This window comes from Triturus cristatus, chromosome 4_2 (assembly GCF_964204655.1).
Source record: "Triturus cristatus chromosome 4_2, aTriCri1.1, whole genome shotgun sequence".
NCBI classification, from domain to species: Eukaryota; Metazoa; Chordata; class Amphibia; order Caudata; family Salamandridae; genus Triturus; species Triturus cristatus.
Genome location: NC_140586.1, coordinates 177225497 through 177240217, shown reverse-complemented (window position 1 = coordinate 177240217; position 14721 = coordinate 177225497). Strand labels below are relative to the sequence as shown.

Sequence of the window (14721 nt, the reverse complement as noted above, 5' to 3'; positions counted from 1 at the left end):
ATATATATATATATATATATATATATATGTATATATATATATATTCACTGAAAAAACCATAGGTTTCACACATGTTATAGTTAGCTGGACATTTTACTGATAAAAAACCAATGAAATTCCACCGTTATAGTTACTGCAGACAACTATAACTCACGCGACCGCAATCCTCTGCTGATGCTAATACTGTATTTAGACACTTATTTACCCATGTCTTCTTCCATTAAATTTTAGCTATACATATATTACAATTATTTTTTTTCCATAAAGACACATATGTCATCAGCAGAGGATTGCGGTCGCGTGAGTTATAGTTGCCTGCAGTAACAATAACGGTGGAATTTCATTGGTTTTTTATCAGTAAAATGTCCAGCTAACTATAACATGTGTGAAAGCTATGGTTTTTTCAGTGAATATATATATATATATATCTATATCCTACTGGCGGTCGCCAGTAGGTAGTTATAGTTAGGACCTATTATCCATAGGAAAATCGTAACATTCTATTCCCAATAACTTAGGCGCCGGTTGACGAATCTTCGCAAAAGTTAAAAAACTAACGGCCCGTTCCGGTCAGCTCCTATCCTGAAAGTTTGGGAGTGATTCGTCAAGCGGGTCGAGAAAAAAGGGGGGTTCCAAAACACGTTTTCCCTATGTTATTTCCCATAGGAAATTTTAGACACAGCTACAGCCCGAACTGTGGAATGGAATTAAATTGCCGGATGCACGGAGGATCAGCGGATCCGGCCAAGAAAATTTAAAAAACGAAGTGCGGGCTGCCGCATTTCGTTTAAATAAAGCCCCAGGGTGGGCCAGGTCCCGGGGGCACAAAAAAGTGTGGGGGGCCCCAATCACACCCACCCTGCCCCAGGGACCACCACCCCAAGTGCTTTGCAGAAAGATTTCGTGGGGGCACATGGCCCCCCGCAGCCCCAGGGACTGCCACCCCACGGGGCTCTTATTTTTTAAAATTATTCCTGTGTGGGGGGCTCGAGGCCCCCCACACGCCCAAGAGACCGCCACCTCCCCAGAGCTATAATTATTAAAATAGGGGGGGTGCGTGACGGACCCCCAAGCCCCGGGGACCACCACCAATAATTTTTTTTTTAAAACTGGCCCTGCCCCGGGGGATGGGGTCCCCGGGCCTGATTATGGCCTCGGGAGGGCGGCCCCCTTCCAATTTTTTTATAAAAATAATAAAATAGGGGTCAGGCCCTGGGGGATGGGGTCCCTAGGGCCAATAGAATAGGAAAATAAGGGGGGCCACACAGCCCCCCTTCTTAAAAATAAAAAAAATAAAAAAGACTGGCATCGTGCCGGAGGCCCCGCCCCCTCCCTGCAGCACTCTGCAAATGTGCCCCCTGGGGCGTTTGCAGATGGGGAACTAATTCTCCTTGAATACTGGGGGTCCCTGGGGGCCAACTAGCACACCATGTACCTCCAGTATGCGCCAGGGAGTTGCGTTGCAGAGAGGTGTTCAGAGGCCACGCCCCTTTTTACACCTCTCTGCAACGCCGCTCTGTGGCACCTAATGGAGGTACCTGGTGGGCTAGTAGCACCCCAGGGACCCTCAGGATTCAAGGGAAGTTAATCCCCCAACTTAAAACACGCCACGGGGTGCGTTTGCACAGTGGTGAAAGGAGGGGGCGGGGCCTGAAGTGACATGTGTGCAAACACGCCCTGTGGTGTTTTAAGTTGGGGAATTAATTCCTCTTCCATCCTGAGGTCCCCTGGGGGCCTACTAGCCCACAAGGTACCTCCAGTAAGCGCCACGGAGCTGCGTTGCAGAATGTTGTATAAAGGGGCGTTGCCTCTGAACACCTCTCTGAAACGCAGCTCCCTGGCGCATACTGAAGGTACCTGGTGGGCTAGCTGGCCCCCAGGGACCCTCAGTATTGAAGAGGAGTTAATTCCCCAACTTAAAAAGCGCCACAGGGCATGTTTGCACACATGTTACCTCAGGCCCCGCCCCCTTCCTTCACCATTGTGCAAACGCGCCCCCTGGCGAGTTGTAAGTTGGGGAATGAATTCCCCTTCAATACTGAGGGTCCCAGAGGGCCAACTAGCCCACCAGATACCTCCAGTATGCGCCAGGGAGCTGCATTGCAGAGATGTGTTCAGAGGCCACGCCTCTTTTTACACCTCTCTGCAACACAGCTCTGTGGTGCTTACTGGAGGTACCTAGTGGGCTAGTTGGACCCTAGGGACCCTCAGGATTCAAGGGGACTCAATCTCCCAACTTAAAACGGCCACAGGGCGTGTTTACACAGTGGTGAGGGGACGGGGCCTAAGGTGACGTGTGCAAAAACACCCTGTGGCACGTTTTAAGTTGGGGAAATACTTCCTCTTCAATCCTGAGGGCCCCTGGGGGCCAACTAGCCCACCAAGTGCTTCCAGTAAGCACCGCTGCGTTGCAGAGAGGTGGTCCAGGCCATGCCCCTTTTTACATATCCCTGCCACGCAGCACTGTGGCGTTTACTGGAGGTACCTAGTGGGCTAGTTGGACCCTAGGGACCCTCAGGATTCAGGGGGGAGTTAATCTCCCAATTTAAAATGGCCACAGTGAATTTTTCGATTTTTTTCAGTAAATATATATATATATATATATATATATATTTATGAAACTGCAATTGGTCCTCTCTCAAAGAATCAGGAAGTCAGAGAGAATAGTCTGTCATTGCTGACAGTATAGTAAAACAGCATAAATAGGCAGACAGGAGAAAAGACAGAGAGCTATACTGAAAGTGGTGTAGTTTGAGGAAGTTTATGGCTTCAGGTAAACAAAAGTCTTCCATAGAAGTAGTTCACACATGAATTGCTATCCCACAGTGCTCAGGGCTCATAGTGGCCATTCAGCTGACCTCCTACCTGCCAAGGCCGGATGTCATGAAGATCTGGCACACAGTGGCCAGGGACCAAAATATCCCTGGGGTTCCTGCATGCGATGAGATCATGAAGGGCATGGGCAAAAGAGTAGACTGCAAGGTAAGTCTGGAACGTGTAACTCAGATCCTCCAGTTCAAAGATTTTGGCAGCCAGTGGGCCCAGCTCTTCCTGCCCTGTACAGATCCTGTGCTGATTCAGCAAGCTATTATTGCTTGGCCACTGACATTTGAATGACTCTTCCCAGAATGCTTGCACAATTCTGTCCTGTGCATAATTAGACGTATTTAAGGAGTTGATGAAATAGATGAAGCCAGGCATTTCTCCTCTATGCAGAATCAACCCAATAGAGCTGTTGAGCAACTGCCATGCCTCCTCTGAGAACAGTTCTGAGGTAAATATAAAACTAAGGGAGAGGATCCAGATCTTGCCTCCTGAGCCATGCACAGACATGGCTTCCAGAACTGGTTTCAAGTGCATCTCCTCACAGTACACCACAATGGCAGTAGCAGTAGAGTCTCTAATCACTTCTTGAATCCTTCTGATCTTCCCCATTGAGTAGCGAAAATGAACTTTCTCCAGGAAGGCCACGCATCCACCACTGCTTATTATCTGCTCCTTGAGATGCTGGCCAGCCATTTCCCCCAAGTCATCATCTCTGGCAAGGATACCCACCCAGGTTAGATGCAGGAGCCGTAAGAGATGGGATAAAGCCACGTCCTGGATCTTCTCACTTGGCACCGTCCTCAGAAACGAAGGGAACTGATGCCTGTCTGCAAGAACCGGCTCCAGGGAACCAAAACTTATCTGAAAATTGAAAAAGGATATTGCTAAGAAAAATCTTAAGATGCCAAAAATATCAACACATAAAAACTCTGATTTCATGAGCAGCATTCAAGCAATGATCCTGCTAAAGAGTGTTGTTTAAAAAAACAGCATTCTGTAGATGTATGTCTGGATTGCACATGTGAGGGGCGTAGTAACACAAGCATGATGTTTTTTCAACCAACATACTACACATGCCTCATGCAGCACAGCATATCTGCTAAAACTGGGCTTTCAGTGCACACATTAGTGCATCCCTGAGGCCAATGAGGAGCCACACATGGCATCAGGGATAGGATCTCTACCACTGTCCCAGCTTCTGATAGGGCTATACTTCAAGTCTTATCAAGAAGCTGGAAGACAGCATGAGGTGGTTCTTCCTCTTAAACCAGGCCCTGCTGCTCTATCGGACTCCTCATTATAAATCATGGCTTGCTGGTTCGAATGTAGAGTGCTGGATTACTGCTCTACTGCTGCCATGGAGCCTCTTAGTTGGCAAAAAATGAAGAAAGGAAAGTAAAAATAATCCTGGTTGTTTCTCTGTGCATCTGTGAGACTGAGAGAGAATGAGATTGAGTGAGAGTCTGTTAGTTTAGTTTGCTTGATAATCTCAATGAGAGTGAGAATCAATGAGTGAGTGAGATTATGAATAAGTAAAAGCAAGGGTGTGTAGGAGTGAGTAAAGCAGTGTGAGTTAGAATGAGTGAAGGTGTTGATTGTGAAAGGTAGTGGGAGTAAGCCAGTGGTGGCTCCATCAATGGTGGAGAAAGTGGAGCTGCACCAGGGCCTGGAGGCCCTGTTGCAACTGGAAATTCTACCCCATTAAAGCAGAACACCTGCACCCCAGGAGTTCAAATCCAAGCCCTTGTGCACCAGTAGTTTTGAGGGTCAGTGTTTGTTAAACTGTGAGTGGGTACAAGTGCATTTGCAAGTGATAAACACTGAGCGTAGTGTATGGGTACATGTTAATGTGAGGGCCCGCAAGCCAAATTCTGCAACCACCTTTAGGGATCGCTATCCACTAGTGGAATTCGGATTCATACATTCAAGGACACTTTTATGCTAAGCTCCAATCTGAGAGGTTCATGGCTTCTCTCCCATTTTGAAGACGTTTGAGCAATCCGTGCAGTGAAATCGAGGCAACGGGTATCCCATAGTTGTTTTGTTTAGTACTTTTTAAATTATCAATTATAAAATCACACATACTATACAATCAATCCTACCATTGTTAGAATGCTAGAGATCCTCAGAAATGCAGCTGATTGTGAATTAATTGGGATAAATCACAATGTGTACACCTGACCAGCCGCCCCCTCCGTCGCAGCCCCTTCAAATATTGTGGCATTCATTTCGCTTTTGATCCACAGACTGCATTAGACCTGAATCCTGGCACAAACCCACATGGCTCTCAATGCCTGGTTAACCCGTTTACTGAACTTATCGGGTTAAATTGCCTTATATAAGATGCTAAATCTTCCAAGATTCTTAGATGTGCTACTGAATTACCCATTCACACCTCCACTTCCTTTTTCTCAAACCTAAAATCCATGACCACCAGGTTTTATTGGGCAGCTAGGTCACCCAGAGCCTCCAATGCTAAATATACTGCATCCCATTATGAGGTTGGCCTAGGCGCTCCTGAACTCCGCTCTTATTATTGGGGAGCATAAATTATACCTATTAACAACTGGCTATTTGGACACTGCCAGGACTCTTCATGGTGCCTTGAACTACATATGCTTGAGGACTGGGGTGTCCACAAGCTACTCTATAGAAAGTGCCCCAGCATACCTTCCACAGATCGCTAGAATCCCCTTCCTGTGTTAGAGGGTGGTGTCTGCACATATGCTCGAGGACGCCGACAGCACAGACTCCTTTATGGGAGGGGATGTGACTAGGACAGGTAGATTGTTTGGAAGCTATCAGGGAGGGGACCAGATAGGGATCTCAACAATTGGCAACTTTTGGGATACAGACCATATTGTTTCCTTTGACCAATTCAAAACCGAATGCAACCTTCACAAGTCTTCAAGTATCGAAAATTGCAACACACCCTTGAAACATACTACGAACTACTTACCCAGAATACAACCCAGAATACAACCTACTGGAGACCAAACTGACAGTGGGTCCACTGGGACACCAAGGGATCACATACCATATAGACCCCTCTTAAAGCTCAGAGAAAGCTGGACAACTGACCCAAATGAGTTTGATGACGAGGATTGATGTGATGCAAATATGGCAGCACGTACCCTGGAATTTCATATTTCCATCAAATATATTATATCCCGGACAGGTTCTGGGGGCTGGGGTGTGTAAAGTCACCTTGCTGCACACACTGTGGTGACCCCGAGTGGTCCCTTTATCATATTGTGTGGACCTGTCCCATTATAAGAACTTATTGGACCTCAATCCACGCACAGACCAAACAAGTACTGCATACCATGGCTGACTAAAATCCCAAGTGGCACTTCTGGGGATAATGGATGGATGGGCAGATAATACTCACCACAGAACGCTAGCAGGCCTAGGGTACATTGTAGTCAAACCTAATATTGCCCTAAACTGGAGGTTATGCGACCCTCCCTTGCTGACAGTATGATGCAGAGGTATGAATTTTTGTTTTGTTGCAATACTGAAAAGGGAAAATACAAATGGAGAGGCTGTGCCCATAACACTCTAAGATCAGCTAGCCTGGCATATGATTCACAGATATGACGCCACCCAAATATGAACAATGAAATGCCATTTATTGTCTGTTTGAGGTAATATGGGATATGTTATTACGTATTACAACCTTAATTGTATCTGTCACTTGAGTCTCTGTGGCCTTGAACTGTTGATGCATGACTATGTTATAAAAATCAATCAAAAAGTTATTTTACAAAAATCACACAATATGGTTTCATCTTCGCAGGTATTGTGGTTCCTGGCAGGCTCCCAAACATCTGGGAGCTTTTGTAATCCTCTGGTGCTACTCGAGGTCAAAGACTGAAAACTTATGTTAATCAGGGGCAAAGAAAAAGGGTAGTCAAACAAATGTAATGGTGATGCACACTCTTTTTATTTTACTGTATACTGTATTGGATGCATGCTTGCCCTGTTTTTTGTACTCACTATGAGATTTAACATTTCTGTGAAGTGAGGAGACTAATAAAGTATTCTTAAAGGTTTTCTTGCATTACAGTGTAGTATTCCTGACTCCACACCAGCTTGTGACACTGTCAATAGAACATTGATGTAGAGTCAAAGTCCTAAAGAATGCCGGATGTAAGTTGAAGGAGTTGGATGGTCTGAGGCGCATAACAGACATCTGTATAATTGAAGAGATGCTTAATCCTTATCCCAGGGCTTTTTTGGGGGAACTTGGAAAGATCAAAGATTTCAAGCACAGAATCAAAACAAAGGGATGGAGCGATTCCTGTAAAACACAAATTGAGGGGTGTACCTTTTAGTGTAAGAGACAATCTTGAAGAGGTATTGGAAACTTTGGCTAAGAGAGGGACAATAGAACAGGTGGAGTCATCGCTGTGGCTATCCTCATTGGTCATTGCACGCAAGAAGAATGTGGGGTTGAAAGTATGTGTAGACCTTTGTGGTCTTAATAAAGAGATATGGGTCAGCTCTCATCCCCTTCCTAAGACCAACAAGATGTTGGCTTTAGTTGCTGGAGCTAACTTTTTTTTACCAAACTAGATTTAGACTTAGCATACCACCAGATCAAGTTAGATCCTGAATCTTGCCACCCCAGAGCATTTGATTCCCCATGGGGTATTTTCCAGTACTGTTGTACGCCATTTGGTCTGGCATCAGTGGCTTCTGTGTTCCCAAGAGCAAAGGTAGTGCTTCGCAACGGAATTCCAAATGTAGCCACCTTCCAGGATGTTCTTCTTTTTCAAAATGACCGTCGAGTGCACAATGACACACTAAAACAAGTCCTTAGGGTGTTCGAGCAACAGGGAATGGTAGTGAAAAGAGAAAAATGTATTTGAATTTCTAAAAGAAAATGTGGAGTACTTAGGCCATATGATGTCTAGCTTTGACATTAGTTCAACATCTGGATTGGTTAATGCAATAATGCATGCACCACCACCGACTGACAGCGGGTGTTAAGTCTTTACTGGGTTTGTGTGAGCTTTACTTACGCTGCATCCAAGATTTTGCATTGAAGGTTAGAACAATTACTACGGAAAGGTGTTGAATTTTGTTGGGATTGAAGTTGCATGGCAAGTTTGGAGCAGATTAACTCAGTTGACAAGTGCTAAGACACTTAAACTACATGACCCTACGCTAAAGTGTTGTAAGAAGGTACCTTTTTTGTATGGTTGCCCCCACTTTTTGCCAAACTGTTGATGTACTTTGACTGAGTGTGACCTGTGTTCCTGCCAACCAGGTACCCAGGGCATATGTTCTTTCCCTAAACTGTACTGTTGCAAAACCAACTTGGACACTCTCTGGCCACCAGTAAGTGCCTTGTAAAAGGGACCCTAGGTACTAAGGGCACTGTGACCAGGCAAAGCCTCTAAGGGCTGCAGCAATTATTGTGCCACCCTTAGAGGCCCTGTACATTTAAAAACACACACTGCATTGCAGGCTGTGTGTTTTGGTGCAGAACAAAGTGAAGAGTTGACATGGCACACATCCCTGTGTCATATGCCTACAATCTAATGCCCTGGCATAAGTAAGCCACCCCTCTAGCTGGGTCCACTATCCAGTGGTGAGGGTACCGGACCATGAGCCCTATACCCCTACACTGTCCAAGTCAATTCTTAGACATTGTAAGTGCAGTAATGCAATAAAGAGTATATGGTGCTAGGAGTTTGTCATTACAAACTCCACAGCACCATAATGGCTTTACTGAAAACTGGGACATTTGGTATGAAACTTCTCAGCTCATTAAACCCACACTGATGTCAGTGTGGGATTTAATGAAAAATGCACACAGAGGGCATCTTAGAGATGCCCTCTGAAAAACGACCTAAATCTAGTGTCGTGGCTGAGTGGCTGCTTGCCAGCTGCTACCACCAGACATGTTTCTGGACCCCTGGGTCGAGAGCCTGCCTCTCTCTGGGTCCTGAAATAAAGCACATCCTGGGATAAAGTGCCAAGCCTCCTCCTCCAGGATGGTCAGGATCCATGAAAGGGGAAGCTTTAATGGCTTGCCGCCTTTGTGAGCTACCCCAGACATTTACTGCTCCCAGCAACTGGCCCCCATCGGTTCTGACCCCCACTTTGGGCTGGAGAATTGGTGGGAAAACCAACTGAGGAGGAGAGGTGTACCCACTTTGCCAACCCCACCCCTCAGGTGGTGGAGACGAGGTGAAGCACAACTCTCAGTCTCCACCAGCTTGAAGATTGGGGTGCCCAGTCAACCTAAGTGCTGCTTCTGCCTCCCTCCCACCTGGAGGGTGAAACATTAGGGGGTCTCCTAGTATTTAGGGACAGCCCTGAACCTTTCTTCCTCAGACAAGCAGATCATAAGAAAGAAGAATGTTCGAAGAAGAGGAAGACAACAACTGACTTGGCCCCAGTCCTACCGGCCTGTCCCGACCTTGACCAACTACAGCGAAATCCTGGTGTGTCCTGCAGCTAGCAGCCTCCAAGAACCCGGATGACCTGCCCTGCCTTCGCAAACTAAAGACTTTGTCTCCCGTGAGCACTGGACTTGCTCAAAAGTAATCGACTCTGACCGACTCCATGAGTACGCACCACTCCGCTCCTAGCCCCCTGAGCCTGAGTGACCCAATACCCTTAGAAGGTCCCCCCAGTGATCCTAGCCTGGATCCGAGGCCCCACTGAACCTCAATAAGTTCCTAGAAACAAACCTGCAGCCAGTAACTGAAAAGTCCCCTCAAACGCGACCAAAGGCGACCCCCGAACCAATTCTGTAACATAAACGGTCCAGTGGGAGCAACCGCGACTGTCAGACCAACTCAGTCACCAAATGATGCGCTACAGAATGATGACTCCCAAGCCCCATTCACCTCAACAATGGTGACTGACTCGGAAGGAACCACGACCGAATTTGCAGTCTCAGCCAAGACCACATCCTACACCCGGCCACCCTGGGGCCGCTGGTGGTGTAGTTCTTGTGTTGGCCATTGGACCTTTAGTGCTGACCTCGATCCCAGAACCTGTTGCTCCCCAATCTGGAATCCTGCCTGAAGCAGTTCCCAAGCCTCTGACTGTGCTTAGCTCGTTGGCTAACGAGTGGTCCCTGCACTCTGCACCTAGCCACCTCTGTGTCGCTGACAGTGCGACTCGAGAGCCAATTTGCCTGAATCCTACCCATGGACCAGTAAACTCAGTTCTGCCTTTTCGGGCCGAAATGTGGTTCATGAGAAATATTGTAGCCCTGTATTAAGTTTACAAAACGCATGAACTCATTTTTTTCCCTCTCAAGAAATGTACCAGCCTTGTATCTAGAGATACCTGGCTGTGGGAGAAAAGTAATTGCAAAGTGATTTTGACTGTCTGCAATTTCAAAGTAATTTTGACTTTCTGCACATCCAAAGTACTTTGACTGTAAAAAATTCACTGCATTCAAACTGCATTTCAATTGTATATGTTTACAAAGTATTTTTATACTGACCTGCACCAGGGCTGGCGTTGTTCTAGAAAAATAAATACAACTAAATAATATTTCCATACAAACCACTTAGTCAGAGTTCAATCTTTGAGTGTGTGAAATCCTCTCTTGCCTGGTTGTACAATAAACACTTAGCACTACCTTCTGATAAGGCCTTACTGATCGACCACACTACCACAAAATAGAGAGTAAGGTATTGTCTTTAACCTCTGCCTACCTTTGGATGCTCACTGGACTCTGTACACACTATACCTCCCTTTGGTATAGCATACACAGAGCAGGCAACCTACATTTGTGGATCAGCGGTGGGATATACAACTTTACATTTGTTGGACCAACTTGCTCCACGCCTGATCACTCGACAGAACTCTTAAATCATCTTTAGAAATCTGATTTTTGAATTGACAAATTTTTCCAAATTATTAAAAGTCTTGTTAGGGCCTTGGTTAAGTCTATTTAGCATTCTAGAAAAATAAAAGCTCACTATAGTTAATGGTAAGAGGGTTCGAATTTTTTTTTGTAAGAATTTATTTTATCAAGAACCCAACTATTAGTGAAAATATCAACAATGACATAGAGAACCAGGTTGAAGAGCTAGACCTCACCTCTTATCTCCACTTCGAATTTAGGGCGTTAAGGTCTCTATGTAAACTTAAGAACATTAACATAGGGTCCCATCTCTTCAAACAAAAGTTCCAGGAGCTGTTGGCAGGATATGCTAAGGACCATCCATCTGAGCTAGGTGAACACATCTTAGATAGGGAAGCAGATGGAAGGGATGAGCATAACTTCCAACACCCCCAACTTCCTAGGGAGAACAGGGCCTTTGTGCCCCTGACTCCAAGAATACAGCTCTCAAACATGGTTTTATTGAGTTTTACAGAAGGGCTATCATGGCATTTGGTAATACATATATTCGTTCAACCCGTATAGAAGCCAATGCAACGCTATTGCTGTGTACAGAGTATTGCGGTTGTTACAGGTCACATTGGCCTCAAGGAGTCATATATGCATAATCAATGCACTGTAAGTAACAAATTCTGCTTAGAGTAACCCCACCCTTGTACCCCTAGCCCTCCGCCCTCCCCAAAACCTCGTCCCTTTGTACAAGTGACTCATCGGCAGTCACTTACAGTGAGCGTATAAGGGATTCTGGGGATGAACTCATCTGTGTGTGAACAGAACACAAAAGAAGAAGAAAATTAATAAAAGAAAAAAAAATGGGGTTGTGTAACCCATGGGTGACTAGAAAGGGTGGAGTAAGGACCCTAAGGAGCTCTGGTATGTGACAGAACGTTGGTTAGAGTTGAAACGGATATGGTGCTCAAACTCTTGGGGAGCATGTAGTCTTTGGTAGACCTGTGGACAGATACTTCACTAAGGGCCCCCAAGTGTATTCAAAATTTTTAAAAGCATCTCTGTGTATATCACTCAGTCTTTCCATGGTTATTGCTCTCCATAGGCGTGCTTGCCAGTGCGTCATGGCCGGAGCCTCCTTCTTCCAAGCTGTGGCCAAGGCCGTTTTGGCTTCCCCTAGACAAAGCCACATGCTGGCTTGGTCTGCCATAATTTGGTACTTCAGCCCCCGGTCCCTAAGTTCCAGAAGAACGAATTCAGGAGAGACCAGAATGATGTATCCTAGCATGTCTTTGATACAGGCTAGAATTTCCTTCCAGAAAGGCCGAATGATTGGGCAATCCCACCATATGTGCCGAAAATAACCTAGCAGGCCGCAGCCCCTCCAGCATAGATCTGATGTATTGGGGAAAATCTTCTTAAGTTTGGTGGGGTAAAGGTACCAGTCATAGAGTACTTTATAATGGGCCTCTCATTGTGTCAGTGAGTGATTGTGACGCCGTATGTCCTTCCATAATGCCTTCCATTGAGTGTCAGTGATATCCTGGCCAAGTGTGCTTTCCCAAAATTAAAGATAACGGGGACAGGGGGATGGCAGGGTGTGTAATAATAGTGCGTAAAGGAAAGAGATGGCCCCTTTCATTGTGTCCGCTCCCTTTAGACATCGGTCTAGTGGTGTGAATTCCCTCGTTGCTCCTTCTCTAATCTCAGATTGCATGGCCCAGTGGCGTAAGTGGAGATAGTGAAAGTATTCTGATTTAGGCAGATTAAATTTGCTCCGACTGTTTTCAAATGTTAGGACATTCCAGTTATGGAATAGATGTGTAAGCGCCAGGCATCCCCCCTCCCTCCATGCATCGAAGGGTCCTGGCTCCAGTGCAGGTGGGAAAGCTGGATTGTAATGTATAGGGGTATATGGGGACGGAAACTTCGTCCAGTCAGTCTGTCACAGCACGACGTCCCATGTGTGCAGAGTCGTTTTGGTAGGAGTGCTAATGTACGCATTGGCTGGGCGATTCGCTTTTGGTTTCCAGAGAAGGTCCCAGATCACCCGGCCAGCTATTGCTCGGTCCATATGTAGCCGATATTTGTACGATTCTCAATGGGACCACTCGACTATGACCCGGAGTTGTGCTGCTTTGTAATAGAGTGTCAGATCAGGCATCACTAGGCCCCCTTCGTTTGCGGGTTTTCTGAGGAGATGGAACAGTAGTTTCGATCTTGTTTTGCTAGACGATTTTTTTAAGCTGTATGTGTGCTCTGTGCAAGAAGTGTTTCTCAAGGCTGATGGGAAGGCTCAAACAAATGCAGAAATTTTCGCAGAACCACCATCCTAATGGCATGAAGTCTGCCGATCCATGATAAGTAAAGAGGTGACCAGCGTTTGAGATAAGCCTACAGTTGGGTGAGAAGTGGAGGATAATTGGCAGCGAACAGGTCTGATATTTTCGGGGTTAATTGAATCCCTAGATAGGTCAAATCTTTCTTGGCCCGCTGAAATGGGGTGGTTGCTTCCAGGTTTCTCATTTCAGTTTCTGGCAATGTTAAATTTAGGAGGAAGGATGTGGGGAGATTAATCAATCTTGTATTACAGTCAGGGAGTGTGGGGTGCCCGACAATGTCAACAAGATGTCGTCGGTGAACAGGGATATCTTGCGTTCTTCTGATCTTAAGGGCACCCCTATAATATATGGCGACTCCCAAATAGTTGCTGCCAGTGGTTCAATGCTGAGCACAAAGAGGAGCGGGAACATGGGTAACCCTGCCTCATTCCTCTCCCCAGCAAACAAATGTCTGATGCCACCCCGTTAACCAAGACCATGGCACTCGGGGCTGTGAAGTTAGCTTGTATCATGTTAATGAAGGTGTAACAGAATCCAAACCGTTGGAGGACCTGGAAGAGAAAGGAGCAGTCCACCTGATCAAACACCTTCTGGGCATCTAGACCTAGGAGAACTGCGGGGATCTGTAATACCTATCCATAGATAAAGCCTATCTTAATTTCTGTGTGAACCACCACCATCGAGCGTATCACCAGAAAGACCGTCACCAAAGTAAAAAAAGGGCTACTCCAACAGTAAATGTCACTATCAATAACAGCAAGTAGTCTGCAAAGAACCGAATATGTGTAAATAAAAGCCTGGACCAATTTCCAATGCGCAAACCCCACTGTGCAGGGAAAGGACGAAAGAAAGGGAAAGAAGAGGCAAAAGACCACTACGCCATTCTCTTCCCACTATGGTGCGCACCTACGAATCTCAGGGGACACACTTACATTTCAATTTTTAATCCAATCGTCAAGCAGTAAGGACCACAAAGTAAATCAGTCACTGTAACAGTCGGAATATTGTATTAGAGAAACAAGGACTATATCAAACTCATAACCCAAAGCAAGAAAAAGGGCCATTCAACTGTGGCTTACCTTTGATGTACATTTTCAAATCACAAACCAATGGCAATAATTTAAAGTAGCTCCCTTTCTTTTTGAAGCACAATAAGTCCTAAGGAGGTAAAAGGGGATATATCTATAAAAAACTCATATCTCCCCCACAAATCCGTCTGCCTAACGCAAGGAATAACCTACTCAAGACATACCTCGGGTCGTGTCTGGGCTTTCGTCCTACTTTCGCTTCATTCGGCGTTCGGCGTTATTCAACCTGCGCGTTTAAGTTCAAAGACGCGCATCGGTGTGTCATGTGATATGACGGGAATATAAACATAGACGACGGACTACACGTATGCACTAATACTACGTAGGCACAACAGACAGGCTCCCTGCATGCCAAAATAGAAGAGAAACTCACTCTCTATCCACTCCATAACAAAGGAATGTCTATAGGAATTACCTTGTCTTCTAGACCCCTGAGCGCCATCTTGCAATGAATAAACAACTATTCTCCTCATAATAAAAAAAACCTGAAATCTATGTATGCCCGGGTGATACGCTAACAACGAGGTGGCCAGCACAGAGACAAGCTTACATTCTCAACATATTTCAAAATCTATTACAAGAATCATATCTAATGAACACATTACAATGTGTGGAATAAATATTAAAAAGACTCACA

The 14721-nt window shown here is 45.6% G+C and overlaps 1 protein-coding gene across 1 annotated transcript in view; it reads right to left on the bottom strand.

Annotated features, from left to right (window-relative positions):
* The window catches only part of LOC146833299 (extracellular calcium-sensing receptor-like), a 362453-nt gene that overhangs the window by 119041 nt on the left and 228691 nt on the right, over positions 1–14721 (bottom strand). Inside the window, exon 6 of the mRNA XM_085600062.1 lies at positions 2866–3687. Coding sequence (XP_085456188.1) covers positions 2866–3687 — 822 coding nt within the window. The remainder of the gene's footprint in view (positions 1–2865; positions 3688–14721) is intronic.